Source organism: Polistes dominula, unplaced genomic scaffold, assembly GCF_049000335.1.
Source record: "Polistes dominula isolate Pdom_NZ unplaced genomic scaffold, Pdom_raw_medaka contig_33, whole genome shotgun sequence".
Taxonomy (NCBI): domain Eukaryota; kingdom Metazoa; phylum Arthropoda; class Insecta; order Hymenoptera; family Vespidae; genus Polistes; species Polistes dominula.
Genome location: NW_028300998.1, coordinates 1,232,053 through 1,253,551, shown reverse-complemented (window position 1 = coordinate 1,253,551; position 21,499 = coordinate 1,232,053). Strand labels below are relative to the sequence as shown.

The window sequence follows — 21,499 nt, the reverse complement described above, 5'->3', positions numbered from 1 at the left end:
TCTGTTTAGCTCGTGCTAGCTCGTCGTATTCGTACGTAGGTACTGCTGCCAGTAGAAAATACATACATGCGTGGGGTAGAAAGACGGCTTTTCATTGTGAGTTGGCATTTGCAGGCTTTTGTGGTAAACCACAAACAATGGACGTTGGAACAGTAGTCGTACGTCATGGAACTTGCCCTCTGATTTTCCTCCTCTTCGGATTTATCTATACACATAAACGAAGATCGGTTTGCTAGTAAAAGATATCAAGTCTAGTTTTGTTTTGAACTTTTTTTCATTGTAGATTCGTCAACAATGAAAATAGTTTAGAATTGATTGACAACAATCTCAATATTAAATAAGAATTATTCATTTTTAATCAGACGATACGTCAGCGTTTCATCCAAGTCGAACATAGAGACTGAAGAAAGTTGACAGTGACTATCGAAAATAAATATAAGTACCGAACCAAGTATAGAGTACTTTGACTCGCGATCGAAATATAGGGGACAGATGTCTACGGGGGGCAGGTGTACCCCACTGTACGCGTGCCAACCAACCCCCCACTGTGCTGCCATTCAAGACTATAATTTACTTGAAGAATGCCCGGCCTAGCTAGGCATTCATCCCGGGATGACGTGAGCCAGTCCCTGTTTCATCGAACCTCCGAGTCCTTCGAAGTCGATCGTTCGTCCCCAGCTTGCAAACCATAAGCGATAACACCACGAATTAACGATAGACATTTACCAGACTTTCTCTTGATCAATGAAGTTTTTCTCTTTTGTTCATTTTTATTTTTGAAAAAAAAAAAAAAACTCAATTCAATCATCAATCACTGATTTATTGAAACATATTTAAACAAATCAATAATATTTACCTCGTGTATTTTAAATCATCTGAAAATTTGTCAATAACTATCAAATGTTCATACGCGTATTATTAATCACCATGAGTAGTATTGACACCCTAGAATCAGACTTTAATTACATACAAGAGCATGGATTAGTGTCTATGTTAGAACCGCCTTGGACAAATCATTGATTTAGTTTCCTCGTGGATCGTTCGCGGAAGTACGCGTTTTATTGGGTATATAGGGTGAGCTTACGTAGGATTACACGCGCGTTCAAAGCGCATTTGATCTCGAACGGTGAGTCTGTATGCGTTTTATTTGAATCAGGGGTGGAGTTTGTTCCTTGTGTGGACTTAGCTAAAGAACAAAAAAAAAACGAAAAGATAAAAAAAAACAAATAAAATACGACGAAACCTAGGAGAGACAACGTTTACACGAATTCAAATTGAAATGCACCTATTCGATCGAATAAATTCAAATAAATCTTTAATGCACTATTAACAATACTTTTAAATTTAAATATCTCCGAAGAATTTGATAGTTGTAAATTGAACAAACGGTAAATTTCATAGAAAGCATTGAACAGCTAAATATAACGGTGATGAATATTGAATTTCACAATTGTTCTCGCATAATCCACTAAATCGTCGATGAACAGTAACTTAATATCATAACTGAGCTTGTTCAAATTGATGAGCTAACCACTAACCAATAAATAGAAACTTAATATTGTTAGAACTACTTCTCAAGAGAAGACAAAAAAAAAAAAAAAGAATATTATTGAATGGGAGAATGATTTCACGCAAGCGTTATTCACATGAATGGCGAGACCGATCTAACGCTAGCATGGCAAACGGTCAGTTGCCCGTAAAATTTGAAACTCGCTAAAGAACTTATGATGGAATAATAAGTGATCGGACCGTTTAAATACGCGCCATAAATTTCATTCAAATGTTCTGACATCTTCGAACAAGCAAATCTTAACAAAAGACGATTGTGAAAATGTATTATACATAAAATATAAAATAGAAAATAATTTATATAATACATAATTGAATAAAAATTTTGATTAATATTTTTTGAAGAAATTACGTAGAATCTCTATGAAAAAAAAAAAAAATAAAATAAAAATAATGTTAACAGCATAGAAAATAATAATTCATAAAGATGCGAAATATATGCAATGTTATTCCTCCACTTTACACGGTGCCCGTGTCCCATAAGCAGTCAAGTGGTGTGGTGCCGGTAGCTGCTCGTGCCTCGTGAATTTTTCTATCCTTCTCATACCCAAGTAAAAATCCCTCGGTTTGTCGTCTCTTCTACCCTCCGTTTCCCCCTTCGGACACTGGCTGGCAGCTCATTAAACACCCACAGCAACCCTCGGGCAAAGCCGAGCCCTCACCCTGATTTAACTATTGTTCGATTCGTCAATGTATACGTACATACATGTTCCTTCACATAAATATACACATACACGCTCACATATACATGGTCAATCGTCGTAGACATCAACGATGGCAGCACCTTCGACTGGCGAACGCGTTCGCCATCATCGAGGGATGACGGCAACTACGACCATCTGTCCGTATTTCGGTTCGCGCCAACTCCAAGTAAGAACCACTTACGTGCGCAGTGGTTCTTACTTTGATACATGAGAGAGAAGAGAAAGAGAGATAGAAAGAGAAAGAAAGTGGGGATAGGAAAACGAGATTTAGTTGGAGAATGCAGGATATACACGTGTCTGTTTAATTCGCAACCTCCCTCAGGGTTGATTGGTTAACGAGCTTTCTCCTCCTTGAATCGACTCTTTTCCTGCATTTTTTATCAACTATCAAAACTTTCACGGAATATCGAAATTCGTGTTCGACCATGTGAAAATTTATCAATAAAATATTTACAATAAAATCAAATAATAACTTTCGGAAAAATATCCTGTTGTAATATTGATTCTATCTAAACAAAAGATAAAAAAGAATGTTATTTAAAAGACAGGTGCAACTAAAAACTCTGTACGATGATCTTTTGTTCATGATTTATCCATTATTTTAACTGGAATCGTATCGTTGTAATATTGAGCACCACCGGAAGCAAAGACATTGACGTGTCCCGACTACGACCGGTACACCGGTTTTGATTGTGATCGTTTCAACCCCATTCTTACTCCTTCTTATTTTCCCCTTGCCCTTTCTTATTCGACCACCTCGCGTTCTAACTGTGCACAAACCCTACATGTACATTATTATTTCATAACAATCGCACCGTAGCTGGGATGATAACTGTTATATATATATATATATATATATATATATATATATATATATGTTCTATCACGCGATGTCTGTCACGCTTCGTAGGATAAGTCATCGCTTCGACAAAAGATCAGTATTTGATATCTATCTTTTCCAAGTACATAAATACATCTACCTTTTAAAACTGCAAATTATAAAAACTATATATATTATTAAATTTAAAAAAGTAGGTCATTGAAAAACGATCATATTGACTCAAAGACGACTCCTCCTCTATTTTAATTAATTTTTTTTTATACCAAAGAAACACGATAGGGTGGACGATGGCTCGTCCGTTTGTCCAATGGTCCATTCCTATTATTTGATCATCTGCTAACGAGTTTAATTTCCATTTAATTCTTTACCTTTCATAGTGGAAATAAAACGAATTAAAAATCTATAACGAGTGACTTCGTATATGTAGAGGTACATACATCCGTTTCTATCGACTTCTCAAGAACACTAACAAAAATCTTGAAAGTGTAGCATTCATGAAAGTCGTTCAAGAAAATATACGCTTTTACGTGTGTTTACATATAACATACGTATTTTTATATAATAAAAATAACTTTCAAAGTAAAATCAATTTAATATGTGGCTCTCTTATTGATTTTTTTATCAAAATTAAATACAAATTTCTTTCGTTCATTTTATCAAATAATTTGATTTACAATATAAACATATCTCGTGTAAATAATGTCTACCTTTGAATTAAATAAAGTTTAAAAAAAAGAAAAAAATGAAATATTAATCGGATACTTTCCTTTTCTTTTTTTTTTTCTTTATTTTCACACGCACCTCAAATTTCTCACGCGTGCGTCTTATAGAATATAAAAATTGAGATTTAGCCGTTAATACGAAATTTTCACGGAAGATTTTAACGGAAGGAAAGGACCACCACGAATACATAGGGCCCCAGCACGAAATTCTCGTCGAAGCGTGCGCCCATTTTTCACGCTTCTTCTCCCACTCCCTTTCTCTCTATACTAAATGTTGAAAAGAAGAAAAAAAATCTAAGCGGTCCCTTTGAAATCCACCACCTTTAGCGGCAAACATCTAAGATATCTAGGATCGCGGTTAGTCGGTGATTGCAAAGACTAGGATTTTCGCGCTTTTGACCCTTCGGGTTGGGACGATCATCATAATCATCATCCCACTCAAGACGATAGATTTTTCTTTTCTTTACTCTTTCCCTCATGAAAAATTATTTCGAGTGAGTTTCTCTTTGAACTTTCGATCGGCCGATCGCGAACGTGAGACTCGAAGACTAGGGTGCATTTCCTGATACTTGTGGTAAGAAAAAGAAAGAAAGAAAGAAAGAAAAAAAGGGGGAAGGAAAAGAAACAGTTCTTTTTTTTTTTGTTACTTCTTTACTAATAATCGATTAAAAATCGTTCGAACGAACGAAACCGTCTGCCGGAAGTTTCAACTGATCCTTGGTATAAAAACTTTATAATACCAAAAAAAAAAAAAAAATAGGAAACCGACTGATCGATTAATACCACGAAGCATTTTTTTTCATTTACTTGCTTCCACATTGTCGTTATAGTTAAGCAAAAAAAAAATGACAAACCATGAAACAACATCCTCTCGACGAATTTGTTCACACACACACATATATATATACCGCAAGGTATCAGCCTAAGCAGGGAGAAAATAGGAAAATCAAACGGGTCTTGGTTTATTCCTGACGTCCATAACGAATCGATTTTAATGCATTACGAGGGTGAGCAAAGCGTTTAAACCACCAGTTCCTATAATTTCAAGCTACTTAACCATTTTGAAAAGATTTATCAGCACGAATTTTTAATCAAAAAATTATCTACGATTTTTATATTTTTCAAGTGAAAACTACTTTAGAATCAGGGAGTGATTTGAAAATCGTGAAACGGAAGAACATAAAGCTGATGAAACAAAAATAATTAATTAATTAATAAAATTCAATAATATAATTTAATAATTCTATATATTTAATTAATTAATTAATAAAATTCAAAGTAACAATATGTTTGTCCACTAATAATTCCGAAACTATACTCAACTTATCTTAATGAAATTTGCTTTTATTTCACGTGATTTTTTCCAACTTACCACATAGCACAATTGTTATCGCGATTTTTTTTTTAAATTATTTTTTAAATACTAATATAAAGATTTTTATTTAGACGTTATCTAGGTTCTGTAAGATTCTTTCAATAGATGGCACTGTATTACAATTCAATTACCTTCGAAGCTTGGTTTTCTTTGAAGGTTTCACTTCTACCGTGTTCATTATATATATTATCTATTATTAAATTGTTAAAGTGCGTTAAAAAGATTTCTTAATAAAATCACGCTTCCATCTTCGATAATCACTGACGCTTGCTCAATTCGAAGATAATAGGGCTTCTGAAACCTAAAGTAACACCTAACAAGATATAAGGTCTAAAGACAAAGACGTTATAATAACTGAGAACAAAGTCTAAAGATGTCAATTAAATCAGAAAAATAAATCGTTAAATGAATTCTCTTAATTGTATAAACAATTAGAAATATTTCTCATAAGTTATTAGAAATGTTTTCACTCGTAATTATCTTTTGCGGATCCATTTAATCGGCTTACAAGCCACTCTTCGACACTTTCCAACCAATTGGACGAACAACCCGCAGAGTAGTTTTCGCATCCTCCCAAAGTATAATATTCGGCACGTGCCGGTCACGTGTCTAGCTTGATGGATCTCACATGTGCGCTTCGTTTATGCGCATTTGGTTACGTTTAAAAGGAGCAAGGTGTTCTCCATAAATAACAACTATCTTTCCTTTCTTGTATTTAGAATTAAAAAAAAAAACGTTCCAAAAGATAATAACAATAAAATAATAATAATAATCGGATCGTCCGCTATGAAGTCGCGTGCTAACTCGAGTAGCTTAAGGGACACTTAAAAAAAAGGTATATAAGTAAAGAAGATTATGTTTTTTTTTTTTTTTTTTTTTTTTTATATATGAAAAGATCTCATGCTGTTCTAGGTAAAAATGGTTAACAAAAAAATCTTATTAGAGGAAATGTTAATCATTGAAAACAAATTTGTTAATTATTGAAATAAAGCTTATTTGACAATGATAACAACAAAATCTTATGAAACAACATTTAAAAGAAAAAACAAGCACAATGGGAAAGAGAAATTAAAAAATCCTACTTCAGTCTCTGCCTTATTTCTGTTTCTGCTGTATAAATAAATAATATTACAATATAAAAAATATTTTCATATAAAACTCAAATTCTTAAATGAAAACTATTACAATAATTAACAAAACTCTAAAATGATAGAGATTGAAATTTTCTTTAAAATAATCAATACAAACTAAATTCTAATATTGTTCTAATTTGTTAAATACGATTATATAACAACCTGTTTTTATTTTTTTTTTGCATAATTTCCAACGATTCTGAACTTTTCCCACAAATAGGTCCAACCGTATTACTTACTTCACCGATCGATCTTACATGGGCTTGACCTTTAATCGAAAAGAAAAGTCTGAACATTGTGGGCATCGTAATGGTGGTCGCGTGCTTGATCCATCGACGCACGTGATTCCCGATGTGCGATTGGAAGGGAAAACGCCTTTCGACAATCCTGCTGAGAAATTGATAGCTCGACCAAGTTCACACCACCGACACGTGTTCTAAGACTAGCCTGTAAAAGTGCCCTCGTAATTGAGATATCATGATCGCTTTCACGCCAACGACAGATTCTTAAGCTAATTCCGTGACGACGGCACGTGCCACCCCGGAATGTACACGTGATCCTTCAAACCCTCTTTTAACCGTTAGAATTATTCAGAATTATCTTTTGTGTGTCTTCTATTTGTTCCGTTTACATTGAACTTATAACAATTATAAAACGTTTTTTCTAAGCTATACTTAAAATGATAATTTAAATCATTTTAAAATGCAATATACGTAGGTTGGAACTTAAATAGTGGCAACTATTTATTCACAATCGATACAAAAGAGTTACATGTTTGATCCTGTTACTGTCCTTTAAAGTAGTCACCAGCGTTGTGTAGAACCCGTTAGCAGAGCCTGTTCTGTTGATGGTGGAAATGGAGCGGTCTACTGTCTGTCGAATCTCTGGAACAGTTCTGAAGCGAATGCCACGATGGGTTCCGCATGAATTGACGGAAATGCAGAAGAAATGGATGCGTTACGACGCTTGCTTGCGCTATGAGCGCAAAGGAGAGGCTTTCTTACGCCGTATCGTAACACTGGATGAGACATGGCAGTACTCATACAAAGAATTATAATCGGCCCATCATTAGGCCATACATGGCGGCCGATAGTCAATCATCGGCCGATGATAGGATACTATGATTGGACCTAGCATGGCTGATGGCCCGAATGATAACGCTAGGCCAAGCCTGGCAAACCAATCATCGACCAAACATCTGCCGATCATCAAATCAATCCCCGGCTGATCATCATTCCTAATCGTTGGCAACGGGTTCTACACAACGCTGATGATTACTTTGAGAGACAGTAACAAGTACAAACATGTAACTATTTTGTGTCGGTTGTGAATAAATAGTTGCCATTATTTAAGTTTCAACCTACGTATTTAAAAGGGATAGAACAACAAGAAAAACTGTTTTTCTAAACTATACTAAATAACAATTTGAATAATTCGATAGTACAAGAAAAGAAATGAGTTGAAGTTTAAAATCTTTGTGATGTATTTATATGATTATGCAAATTAATTAGATTCAAATGAAATTTATTCTAATACTTGTTAAATAAATAGACAATTCATTTAATCGTAATAGACTATTACCCAATCGATTTTGAAAAGAAACGAAAAACTAACGTGACGGCTTGGTGACTAAACGACAAACATTACATGTCATCCCGATTTGTGATATCAACCTTAACACGTGCCGTTCTTTGACGCTTGTCACAGAACACCCACGCGTGTTAATATTTACGTGATAAATTCTCTCCTCTCCGATTCAATGCATTTCCCATTGAGGATAAACTATTTGATAATCGGAGAAAATGATACAAGTTAACGTGATTAACAAAAAAAAGAAAAAAACAGGTTATTTGTAATTCCCACTGAATATCACGAATTATTACAAAAGTTTTCCCACACGTTCATATTAAAACCAATACTATAATACTTTACATTTATTAACCCTTAAAGTGCACGTGGGGTGTTTGACACCCCAACAAATTGTTGATCTCTCGAAAACGTTATTGAATTCGAAAAAATGGGTTATTTGTCTAGTGTTAATTCAGATGAGTATAAAACCTATTCTATTTTAAAAAAAGATGTATCAAACTACTTTGAAAAATTATTACGAGGTCTAAATATTAAATAGCGGCTTCAGGAGACGCGTTCAAACACGTTCGGGGTGTCAAACACTCACAGTGCACTTTAACTAACTTTTACCAAGTGTGCACTTTAAGGGTTAAATCAATAAAACTTTGACTATAAAGTAATAATTTAATTTTATATTGATAAAATGAAATATAACATTTGTAAAACATGATAATAACATTAAAATTATAAATAGTACTACATTATATAGAATTAAATATTTTCTCCTTAAATGATATAATATAAACAGTTAACTCTGAAAATATTGTTAATACGATGAAGAATTAAAATCAAAATAAAATATTCTGTAAAAAAAAAAAAAGAATAAGAAATAAATAAATAACGACAACTGTACATTGAAGTAAGTACATAATGTGTACCGAGAGGGTTTCATATAAACGAAACGTAAAGTACAGCCGGAGGATATTGATTTTGGTACTGCTTGTTGGTAAATGTTTGCATCACGTGAATTGCCTGTAGCCATTTGCACTAGCCTTCAATTAAAACACTCCTATCTCTAAAATAAAATTACCGAAGCTTTCACCTTTTATGATCTACTCACGTACTTACATATATGCTTAAGGGGTGGGGATGGGGGCGGGGGGTAAGGTATTAAAAATCTTTTTGTTGCATTTGTTTGTTATTTTTTTAAATGAATCTATAACATTTGAAGAAAACTGTGTCCAAATTTTAATAAATTCTGATTAATAGTAAACAGTAATTAAAAGTAAACCTAATTTATTCCATTTTTTAATCATCGTCATCAATTATTCCAACTTTTTCCATCAAAATCATTTACACATAATTATAAAAAAAAAAAAAAAAAAAAAAAAACAAGATGTAAAAAATAATCTCTCTGGTAATAATAGTTGTAGAAAAAAAACTCATGTACAAAACAAAAACGATCTTAATCGGACCTGAAAAAAAAAAAAAAAAAAAAGAAAAAAGGATACTAGAATAACGTTTTTGCAATGAATGCAAATGACTTGCCATTGGTGTATAATCCTTTTCAGTATGTTCCAAGAGGAAAAAGTTTGATCGTTTCGTCGTTGAACCCTCTACAAAAAGGGAGCCTGCTTTACCCCCTATACGAATGATCATACGCACCCGCACTTAAATCTGATCCAGATAACGAATCTCCTCTTGCAGTATAACCATGTACAACTAACCGGTATACGTACGTTCCTTTCGTGACGAGTTCTTGATCGACAACAGGACAATTCGATTGACCCGTCCAACTTCAAAGGGGAAATTTGATCAACTGCGTCGATCGGTGGTTCATCCTTCAAAATTAATTCGTTTTTTATTACCAAGTATTTTTATTATTTTTTTATGTGAACAAAATAATAAATAAAAAAAAAATAGAAAATAATTCGAAATAATTCATTCCAAGTTTGTTGCAATTGAAATCAAATAATTTCGTATAATTTTGTTACGGATATTTTTTTTTTACGGATATAATAGAAATAATAATAATAATAATAACAATTAATTTATATACTTGTGCAAATTATAAAAATATATTAATTATTACGTTATTTTCCAAAATCTTCATACATTGTACAAAGAGACATAGGAACGTGCAACATCCTTTCGCTGATATTGCAACAATATCTGTTCTTCTATTTGATGCTGATCTAACCGAGAGCTAATCTAACAGAAGATAGAGACTATGACGAAGAGGAAAAAGAAAAAGATAGAGGGGAAAAAAGAAGAAACAAAGAAGACACATTAGAATCTATTGTAAATCTCATCGAGGTCGGATAATCAGATACCTTTCTAGGCCGCCAGGTGAGCCAGTTCGAGCGTATAACGCCTTTTGACGTTAACGCCAGTACTCTTGTACGAGCGTGCACCATAAACGCACTCAACAACAATGCTCAGATCTTAATCTTCCGCCTTGCTTCCCTGTTATCCAAAGACCATTACCATTATGTTTGCACTCAAATATACTGGCTAGACACTATCCCTTATCGCAAAAACATATCAAGAAACTTTAGCAAAGTTCTTTCAAAATTTATTATTAGTACAAAATATATGAGAAATCATTTTTATTTTTTTATTTTTCAACTTATTAATCAACAATCATTCAATGTTTCTGTTCAAATAAAAAGACACATGTTTCATTTTAATTAATCCCACGATCATACATATCTTATCTTAATATATATAAATTACGTGTCACGTTGTTTGTCCGCAATGGACTCCTAAATTACTGAACCGATTTTAATCAAATTTTGCACACTGTGTGCAGTTTCATCTAACTTGAAAGATAGGATAGAATCGCAATATTATTTTATCGCGATAAGGTAATTCGTTGACTTAAAGACGTGTGTATCGGAGTGATTGTGAGCCACAGCAATGTATGGTAGGGCACTCTTAGTATTTTATATAACCTAGCTAAAAAAAAAAGAAAAATATTGTTTCTTTTTGTTATGAACTTTAACAAAGAACAATGAGTCAGTAACAGTAAAACAAAATTCGCCTTTGAGGGTAATAGCAAGGAGTAGCGGTACGAGATCGGTCGACCCAATTCAATGCTCCCAAATCTTATTTCAGCATGCAGCCAAATTGCAACTAGGGAGACCTCTTCTTTGTTCGTCGGTTCTGAAACTTCTACGTTCTCTTAGCATCATCCCAAGGGAATTTAAGGGCATTACGTACCCCTCTCAGGGACGATCGTTATCTCTTTAGCAACCTGGGATCTAAGAATTGATCCTCATGTATTTTATCATTTTCCTTCCTTTAGAAAATAGATGAAAAAAATGTTCGATAATTTGATGATTTCATCCTCTTGTCTTTGATACTTTCGGATATTGTCTTTGACTTTTTTCAATACGCAACAACGTAATAGATGTTGAAAAATATAAATGATTATGATTTTTTAAGTTCGAATAAATAGAAGAAATCATGCACATAATCGGAAGAAGCATGTTGGGGCCCACTACAATTATCGCAGATGTCTATCGAACTATGTTCTAGCCTAACCACTCAAATATCAACCCAACCGACTATGTCCGCTCCTTGAGCACAAGTAAAACAGTTACCATACGCGATAAAATAATATGAAGGAAGTAAAAAGAGAGTATACACACGCGCCATTGATTCCCTATGGATGATGATGGTTCCACTTCACGATAGCTGAAAGAAAACTGGTCTTCTCGATGAATACATTTGTCTAATAATAGATAAAAAATGAATTGTTTAACTTTTTTCAATACAAATTTCAAATCATTTGTTAAATTTAAATAAATCGGTTAGATATCTTGATATTTTTTTGGAAACAAAATGATACTTTTTTCAATTCGAATCGATGAACGTGTAAGTCTTGCTCGAAATCCCAAGAGAGAGAGAAAAAGATATATATATATATGTATCCCAGCTGGTTGTTGAGTCCTGATAAAAATCGTAACATTTTGACCGAAAACAAGATGAAAAAAGAAGAAAGAGAGAAAGCACATCGAAATCTATCCCCTTCGTTTCACCAGCAGCAATGACAGTAACGGGCAACAAGCACCCTTCGCAGTGACGATCGAGCCGACGTGGATGCTTTTTTTTCTATTTCTACCCCAACATAAGTAACTAGGGTACCTGTAGCCCTAGCTCGCGTTGTCCCCTTCATCTATCTTCCTCCCTGCTCCTCCCATTCACGAAAACGTCCTCTCGGATGAACGCGTACGAAGAATAAAAATCGCTCACACGTAAGAATCGCGAGTATGTCAATCCTGTTCTATCCTAAGAATATGAACTACCATGTACGCCGAACCATGCTAATTACAATTTAATTCCTTTACGGTGATAAATAAAAAAAAAAAGGGCTAACAGTGACGTACACATGATTTTATCCAATGAATCACAGTCTCGTAAGATGAATATTTTTTAAGAATTGGAAACGATGGAAAAAAAAAGAAATATGCACAAAGAAAAGATACAATTCTCTCGTGTGCGTAGTAGTAGTTGTTCCTGTTTTACGCGTGAAAAGATTTGGGGAAAAAAAAAAAGAAAAAAAAAAAGAAAAAAAAAAGATAGGTGGTCGACAGTGTGAAAATCCTCGTCTCGTTTATTGACAAAACATCTCTCGCAAATCCCGGGCCTCCGTTCACGAGGCGCGAAAAAAAAAATCCTAAAACTTTTGAGAACGATCTTTACGGCAGCTGCATCTAACAGACCGTAAATAATAGGTTAGCTCAGAGTCAGATTTCTGGAAGACTGCTCTAAGTTATGCAAACCAAATGGAATATCGATCAGGTGTTTTTTTTTTTTTCGAAATCGAATCTTTTCACGATACGATGTTTACGTTAATCAACTTCGTACTATTACCTTCTTGAAGTTAAATGAGTCTAATTTTTTAAATAACGAATAATTGTTATAACAAAGTTTCGTTAAATTGACATTCACGACGAAATGACGTGTAAAAATAAAAAAAATTAAAAAAATGGATTGACCAACACCATCATCAAGTATTACCCTATTATCTATGGACTGTCACGGTTTTAGAGGATTACACATCGATTACGAGGCTCAATTTTAAATCTCTCCACCACTCAGCCATTCTTCTTCATAACTTTTTCTTAGTGGCGTGGCAACCCTTTTGTGGGTTACTCGATGGTTTTACAATCAGTCACCCGTGCTGTGACATGGCCGATGGGTCGTCGAAGGGTTACCTCGTTTCGTTAAAGCGGATTACACCTCGCCTTCTTCTTTTTTCTTACACTTTTAACCGTAGTCGATATCGGATCGACGTATGGGATCAAATTTTTTGATCGATGAACTTTCAAAGAATATTTCCTCTCTCTCTCTCTCCTCTCATTGATCACAAACGGATATAAAAAAAAAAAAAAGAAAGAAAAGAAAAGAAAAATAACGTAACCCTTACTCTACGAGGATTCCTCGAGAAACCTCGTAGAAATTAGTTGGTTTTCATCGTTTATATTTTTTCTTCACGACCCTTCTCCTCATATTTTTCCTAGTCATTGTTTGCAAAAGCAGACCCTCGCGACGTTCAAGGGGGCGTGGCGATTTAAAGAAAGGGTTCCCGAATGGCTTTCGAAAACGAAATGACCGCAAAGCCGTCACGCTTGTTTCTGTATCTATAAAATAGCTCCTCTTCTGTCTCCCTTTCTCTCGTTTTTCTTTACCAATTACATCTTTTAAGTCATCAATAACACAAACATCCTACATTGATAATATAAAAAAAAAACCAATTTCGGTTGAATAATTAACGATGAAAAATTCGAATCTTTAGACGACTTATTCATTTTAAAAATCACTTATTAAGCTGATTTCCTTTTTTTTTTTATCAACAAAGTATTTCCGATAGTTCGAAGACGCGAAATAAAATCGGTCTCGGAAGTATCAGGAAGCACTCGATGCCTACTCGGTACTTGGAAACATCAGAGACCCCTCCAACGTACATTGCAAAGGTGCCCCTAGCTTTTTTCCACTATGAATGATGATGTATGGATGTTGGCTGGGCGCTAGGGGCTGAGTAAAGGGTTCCATTGTTGTGAACACCCCCCTGGAGAATGAACCCTCTCGCCCCGCGGGGCGAAACCTTCATGAAATATTACTGCCAAGCAACAAACTGCGTACTGCAGCCTGTATATATTGTTAATTTTATGCCCGATTTTTTGTCCACTCCATCTTACCCCCTCCATTACTCCACACACGTCGAAAGTGGTACATCCGAGCCGTTACTACCTTCCTACACCCTTTTTATTAACAAACAAACATTGCAACTGTTTTATCCCGAACAATGAGTTTATCCTGCTTATCGTTTACCGTTAACCTGTAAAAATTATTTCATTCTGTATTACTTGTCTTGTCAAAATGTAAATACTTTGTATAAACAATAAGTATATAGAAAGATTTTTTAAAACATAATCTATTATAATCGTAATAATATTACTTAAGTAAATGTAATATTTGGTATATTAATTACTAAGATTGCAATAGAAAGGATTACTCACACTAATGCGTTAAAACCGTAACCAGATCCACATTAGGGCAAGGAATATTCATATCCATAAGAGAGAAAGAGAAAAAGAGAAAGAGAGAAAGTCCTGTGTAGCTACCCTCTTAGATGTTAGAGAACAATAAAGGACCGCAATTAACCAGGGGCCCTGTAATCGGAGTCCCGATATTCGATCCAGAATATAATATGCAAATTCGATCGGACACGGTTTTAGAAATTCGCTATGGCCCTTCTTCTCTATCAACAATGCGTGACTCGTGCCAACAATAGGAAATAATAAACCGTGATAAATAGCCAAGCAAATACGCAGGACAATCCAAAAAAGTTCGTCGCTATCATTTCTCTCTTTCTCTCTCTCTCTCTCTCTCTCTCTCTCCTTCTTTACACTTCATCTCTTGGCATGTCCAGGTGCACGTCTCGAATACCCAAATAAATAAGAAGTGCAAATAACATGAACCCTAGTTCAGTCGATGGGTTCTTTCGACGAACAAATATCAGCATTAATTTTAACGCGCTTGCCTATGCATATTAACGAGTAAATTCTCTGAAAGCAAATCAACATTATCTTCTAATTCTAAAAATCACATACATCACATACATGATAAAAAGACATACGATTCATATTCACGAACAAACACGCTTTCAGATATATATATGTATATACAGCGTCGTACTTCGAGGAAGTTGATTTTGAAGAGGCAACCCTGATCAGAATGTGGTCCGCGGAGACAGATTGAGGGGCGTGCTGAAATAAATCAGCCTTTTGTTTTACAGCCCTAAAACGGCCGTTGGAGATTTGGAGCGCGAAGTGACGTCCATTCATAAGAACACCCCAGCTGCAAGAACGAAAAGGCTTCGTAGCTACTTCAAAGAACTCTAGAATAGTACACTACTCTCGAACGTACAACACGATTAGAAAGTTTAATCACCTTGGGATATTTTAATTATTTCTATTTAACAAAAAAAGTAAAAAAAAAAGTGAAAAAAATATTTTTATATATACCTACATATGTAATATTTTGGAACAAATTAAAAGGACTAAAATGTTCATCACCACACACCAAGTATTAACGAATATAACAATGTGAATTCTCTATTTCATATTCAAACAAATCTCCTGTAAACTTATCACCCGCGAATCTCGTTTCTTCTATCATTTATTTCTGTTAATACATATTATAGTCAGTGAAATATTTGTCAACATTATTTCTAACTCATATATCACATGTAATAATTAATAACTTATACGTTTGATAATATATAATAATATCAACACGAATAAAAATCCAAATCTTACAATAATTACGAAAACCATTTCTAATGAAAAAATATTTATATATATATATATATGCACACGCATACACATAAATACTTAACTCATTTTAATCCTGATAACAATATTGTCATCCTGTTCCATCTTTTTCTAGATACTCAATCACGTTGACAGTTCGTTGATGAAGTAAAGGGGTTAAGCGGTATGCGTCCTACTGGAAGTGATTCGAATTAATGTCCACGAAATCGTAGGCTTCAATCACGATCCCTAAGGAGCTGTCTGATGAAAGGGAAGAATTTAGCGCGTCGTAGAACGTCCTTCAGGATTTGACGATCATCCTCACCATTTTCTTTTTTTTTTTTTTTCCAAAAGAAAGTCTCCTCGTTAGGATACGATGACTAATCTAGTAAATGACTTTATTTCCAATATAGATCCCTTATAAAATATTTTCTTCAGTATTTTGGGGGGATCGTAATCCTCTTCCATCCTCTTGAATCTAATTTCTTATCAAATCGATATAGAGAATCTGAAATCAATTCAATAATAATTACTTTAGTATTGAACCAAAATACAAATGACAAATACAAATACAAAATACAATTTTATATATATTTATATATAAAAAAAAAAAACTTTGGATTAAAAAGAATAAAAAGAATGCATTACGATGGCAAATTATAGTATAAGAATGTTGATAAAAAAATTAAAAAAAACAGTCAGAACGAACAATTAGTCTAACGAATAATTTTATTTCAAACAGAACTATTTGAACAAAATTTGTCAATCTATTAGTAAAATTGTAATCTCCTTTCATCCATTTAAAAAACCCAATCAATAGAATCTTAAATAAGTTAAATAATTATTTGATTATCATATAAAAATAGAATTGATTTTTTTCACGAGTATCAATTTTCAAATATTTATGAAATAGCTCGCGATATGTAAAAGCACGTGGAAAATTTGAATAAAAGGGATGCGTGAAACAAAATGCGCAAAAGCGTATTGAAAACCCACACACACACACACACACACACACACACACATTGAATAAGGATAGCCGATAATATATGTATAATTATTGCGCGGGCGCGGGTCAATAGTCGAGTATGTTGCTTGGCGACGCTCTCTCACTTGGTTTTCTCTCGAACTGTGCAACACGGTCGGCGCATCGCATCCACTTGTCGTCGTCTTCCTCCTTCAACCATTCTCGCGCTTGCAACGCGCGCGGAAATACTTTAAGCAAGACCAAAAATATATATATATAACATAAAAAAAAAAAAAAAAGAGAGAGATCAAGTTTTACACGGGTCTATCAAAGTCCCAACAAAAGTCTTTCTTTCCTTTTATAAATAAGATCATCTGGAAAGGTGTGTGTGTACGCGCTGATCTCGAGATCGATCAGCTTTCATCTCACCCGAGTGATCACGATAAAGATCAGCAACCTCTTCACCTCTGGTACTTCACTTATTCTCTTTTGCGTGTATCTCGAGCACGTGTTAATGGACATTCTACCTGAGTATTCAGTAAGTACTCAAGATAAACTCTTCTTTGACTCATAATTTATTTGACTTTCCAAAGAGAAGACACGATTTTCATCTCGAGCACGTATTCTTGTTTACTACGTCGCATTCCAATAATTGTTTCACATTTATCTAATCGCGTTGCTATTAATTCCACTTCGACTCGTACGGTGCGATACGTTCCATCCCGAGAATCACTAAATTCGATTGAAGTTTCTTGAACTTGATACTAAAGCCAAAGGTGATCTTATTTTACTTATTGTATATTATTTGAACAAAAATGTTTTTTTTTTTTCATTATACAGAGCACAAATTTTCCATTGGATTAGAGTTGCCAAGAATAACGGTAATATGAAACTGACTAAATCAGAATCATCATCATCATCATCATCATCATCAATTTCTGATCAAACTATTATCGAGGACAATGAGAAAACATTGGAAATGAATAAATTCAAAATCAATTCGAAATGTTCGTATTATGAAAAATTTGAAGAAGCATGCGGCTTTAAATTCATCGACATATGCAATTTTGAAAATTTCGTAAGACTTCTCTACCGGCCGACGGATCCAGCGAATTTAGGTGTAACGAGAGCCCTTTTTGGTAAGTTATGTTAAACCTGTAAAATAGAAAAACATTGAATATTGTTGACAATATCAAATCATCGCGAATAGGTTTGTGTATGATAGTGGACGTTGTCGAAGAAAGAGGATTGGCAGATATCGATATAAAATGGGGAGATTCATGGGATTGTCATTTCCCATTGATTCACGGAATGACACCTCTTACGTTACCTTGGATGATAGTAATTTACGGTATAATGTGGTTAGGTGCTTTTGGGATCATGCTTGGTCTACAATTCAAGCTATCTTGTGCTTGTTTCGTCATTCCTTATTGGTACATATTTCTATTAGATAAAAGTTATTGGAATAATCACACGTATCTTTATGGTATCGTGGCAACTCTTTTCTGGTGTACCGAAGCAAACAAGTACTTGTAAGTACGACGCGTGATTAATCACTTATTATCTTTTTCGATGATTAAAAAAAAAAAACAAATAAAAGAAAAATGACACTTTTATTATCGCGCAGTGCGTTCGATGCCATTCACGATAAAAAAGTAAACAAAACCGTGCCACTGTGGAATTATTTTATATTAAGATTTCAATTTTTCGCTTTATACTTTTTGGCTGGTTTGAAGAAATCCAGTAAAGAATGGCTCGATGGATATTCCATGACGAATCTTTCAAGACACTGGGTTTTCGATCCATTCAAGTAAATCTCAACATTGAATCAACAATTTGAATAATTTTATTAAACTAAAATGGATCATTTCATTTTTACAGAATTGTCCTGACGACTGAAGAAACAGATTACTTTATTGTTCATTGGTTTGCTTTTATATTTGACTTAACTGTTGGATTTTGGATGTTATTCGATAAAACTCGACTACCTGCGATGATATTTTGTACGGCGTTCCATTTAATGAACTCGAGACTATTTAGTATAGGTAACGAATAATTAATTACTTTGTTTATATTCTTTCGCTATTTCTGTTCTTTTCTTATTTATCTTTCTTTTGTTTTATTTTTGTTTCAGGTATGTTTCCATACGTTTGTCTAGCAACAATGCCACTTTTTTGTAACTTCGATTGGCCACGAACATTTTACTCTTGGATCATATTTAAACGAAACATCACAATTTCCAAATTAATGAATATAATGAAAAATTGTTTTCAAAGTTCAGTTAAAAAACTGATTAATAAAGAAACAAATGGAATTGCAAATCTAAACGAATACGATTCGCAAAAATCTACCATGAACATAACCAAACATTGCGAGTCATCAGAAAAGATCAAAACTATCGATGATTCAAAAATGAACAATAATAAGGCAGAAAAAGTAACGAAAAAGCAACGATTCGTCGTATCCATGCTATTACTCCATGTTGGCTTACAATTCTTTTTACCTTACTCGCATTTCATTACTAAGGTATAAATGAGCCTTTTTCCTGGGAAGATTAAAAAAAGATCCGCTAGGAGGGTGGCAGCACCAGTGGGGGGTATATATGTTTTAAATTATCTATTGATAACAACGTTAAACGTACATTTTATTACTATTATAATAAATAAATATTGTAATCAAAAAAAAAAATTAAAAACAAATTGTAAAATCGTTAATTGTACGTCTGATAATTGGTACAAGCAGGATGGTGTAAAATTCAAAACAAATGTACCCCCCACTGGTGCTACCATCCTCCTAGCGGATCTTTTTGTAATCTTTCCAGAAAAAAGGCTCATTAAAACTATAATTTAAAACAAAAATAAAAACTCTATGATAAGTAAAAAAAAACAAAACAAAATGTCTTCTAAAGTGAAAATAATAAAATAAATTATCATTTCAGGGCTACAACAATTGGGTCCCAGGTTTATACGGTTATTCCTGGGATATGATGATTCATACTTGGGATACAATATTAGTTGTAATTCGTGTTCATGATAACGAGACAAACGAAGATCGTTTTCTCGATCCTGACATTTGGGTGCAAAGTGATCGATGGGTGAAACACGGTGACATGGCTAGACAATATGCTTTTTGTATAAAGGTTCTGATATTATTTTAAATATTCTAGTCATATATATTATTTCTTATCTTATTAAATTAACTACTAACGGGCTTATAAACTTTATCTGACAATCTTACACTATTGTTGCTTATCCGATTTGTTGTAATATTTTATCTCATTTTATTACAAATCTATTTCTACGGTAATATAAATACATTAACACATTAATTAATAATTAAATTATTAATTAAACAATTATCCACACTTTTTTTTCTTTTTTTTTTAAAGTTGTATTATATTTATTATGTGTACAATTTTGCTTTCGTCATTTTAAAGGGCATTTGAAAACGTTGTAAATTCGTTTTTGCAGAATAATATATTGCGAAAAAAAGAAGAAGCTCTAAGTAGCAATCCAATAATTAAAGAAAGAGATAAATGGGCTAGATTTTCATCGAATTTAAGTATCTACATCGATGCATGGTGTTCATTGAACGGAAGATTTCAACAAAGAATATTTGATCCAAACGTTGACATGTTGACAGTCAATTGGCATCCTCTTAAACATGTTTCTTTCGTGATGCCTCTTCTAACGCAATACAATTCTTATCGGTAATTTAATGATATTTCTTATATTTTTATTATTATAATAATTTACTGAAATGATTAATCATTTTCAGATATAAAATGAACGATATTCAAAAAGACGTATACAGTTGGTCGAACTATACCGATGTACTATTTGTAGCAGATTTCCCAAGTAGATCCTTGGAAAATTACATTGGCAGTGATTTCACGAACGTGTCCTTGATGATACTTGAAGGTAAAGTTGCGTATAACGAAGAAGATCAAATGGAGAGTGTAACTTTACATAAAGGATCATCGATCGATGTAAAAACGGAAAAATTTCATAAAATACAAACGATTAGTCCATATCCAGCATGTTACATGTATACATATACAAATCAAACGAAACAAATGTTAGATCTAGAAAGGTTTGTTTGTTATTAATAAATGTCAATGATATTTTATGTTAGACAAAAACAAAAAAAAAGATCGAATTATTAGAATAATAACATATTATTTCAGGAAAATTCAAGACACTAATACTAAGAAACAATTCTTCCTATTACAAGAATTAAATTATAAAATAGATTCTTGGGCAAGAGCATTGAGTCATCTAGCAAATGCCTTTTTCAATATTGTTTACGACGTTCCTATGATACGAAGAGTACGCATTAAACGAGATGCCTAAAAATACACACTTAAAAAAAAAAGAAACGTATTATCAGAATTAACATTCAAATCAATTTATATATCTAATGTTAAAAATCATGAAGAATATTTACTTTAGGTAAATAACACTATTATTATCGTTCGAAAATTTTAGAGTCCTATTTTTATACATTTTACAGTTACATATTTATACTATTTTATATATTTATTAATTAATACAGATTTTTATAATTTATTTATTTATTTTTTTTGTAATTATTGTTCAAAGTATTTTAATAAGAAAAACATTATATTATAATGCTACTATTTCAGACCTTAATGTGATTCTTTTGATTAAACATTACCAATAGATGATATTATAGGTAACTACATTACTTACCGATAATTTTTACATTGTCGATATATTATCTTTCATTATTATTTTTTGTTATATAGATGCGATATATATTTCATAAAATAACAA

At 33.2% G+C, this 21,499-nt stretch overlaps 2 protein-coding genes and 1 long non-coding RNA gene across 4 annotated transcripts in view; 1 reads left to right on the top strand and 2 right to left on the bottom strand.

Moving 5' to 3' along the window:
• Cad74A (cadherin 74A) overlaps nt 1–5,374 on the bottom strand; it is a 29,575-nt gene extending 24,201 nt beyond the window's left edge. Inside the window, 2 exon segments of the mRNA XM_015317501.2 lie at nt 67–205; nt 5,209–5,374. Of these exon segments, the coding sequence (XP_015172987.2) occupies nt 67–108 (42 nt within the window). The 5' untranslated portion in view covers nt 109–205; nt 5,209–5,374.
• Nucleotides 5,375–9,985: 4,611 nt separating this feature from the next.
• Nucleotides 9,986–16,962, bottom strand: LOC149032208 (uncharacterized). 2 transcript variants are annotated; one of them, XR_016176956.1, is made up of 3 exons: nt 16,850–16,962; nt 15,061–16,244; nt 9,986–14,989 (listed from the first exon to the last, which is right to left on the bottom strand). It is a non-coding gene; the product is annotated as an uncharacterized LOC149032208 (long non-coding RNA). The 2 variants fall into 2 exon arrangements; XR_016176955.1 differs by having other exon boundaries at nt 16,761–16,858.
• On the top strand, nt 16,875–21,081 carry GC (gamma-glutamyl carboxylase). Its single transcript, XM_015317506.2, has 10 exons — nt 16,875–17,241; nt 17,544–17,842; nt 17,914–18,235; nt 18,331–18,513; nt 18,585–18,748; nt 18,838–19,229; nt 19,642–19,842; nt 20,174–20,412; nt 20,481–20,795; nt 20,890–21,081. The coding sequence occupies exons 2-10, from the start codon at nt 17,590–17,592 to the stop codon at nt 21,053–21,055; spliced, it is 2,235 nt and encodes a 744-aa protein (XP_015172992.2). The 5' UTR covers nt 16,875–17,241; nt 17,544–17,589; the 3' UTR covers nt 21,056–21,081.
• The last annotated feature ends 418 nt before the right edge of the window (nt 21,082–21,499 follow it).

Excerpts from the sequence above, each read along its gene's own strand:
- GC (XM_015317506.2), top strand. The coding sequence starts at position 17,590 with ATGAAACTGACTAAATCAGAATCATCATCATCATCATCATCATCATCA. Across the intron at positions 19,843-20,173 it reads AATATGCTTTTTGTATAAAG|AATAATATATTGCGAAAAAA; the intron begins GTTCTGATATTA and ends TCGTTTTTGCAG. Across the intron at positions 20,413-20,480 it reads ACGCAATACAATTCTTATCG|ATATAAAATGAACGATATTC; the intron begins GTAATTTAATGA and ends AATCATTTTCAG.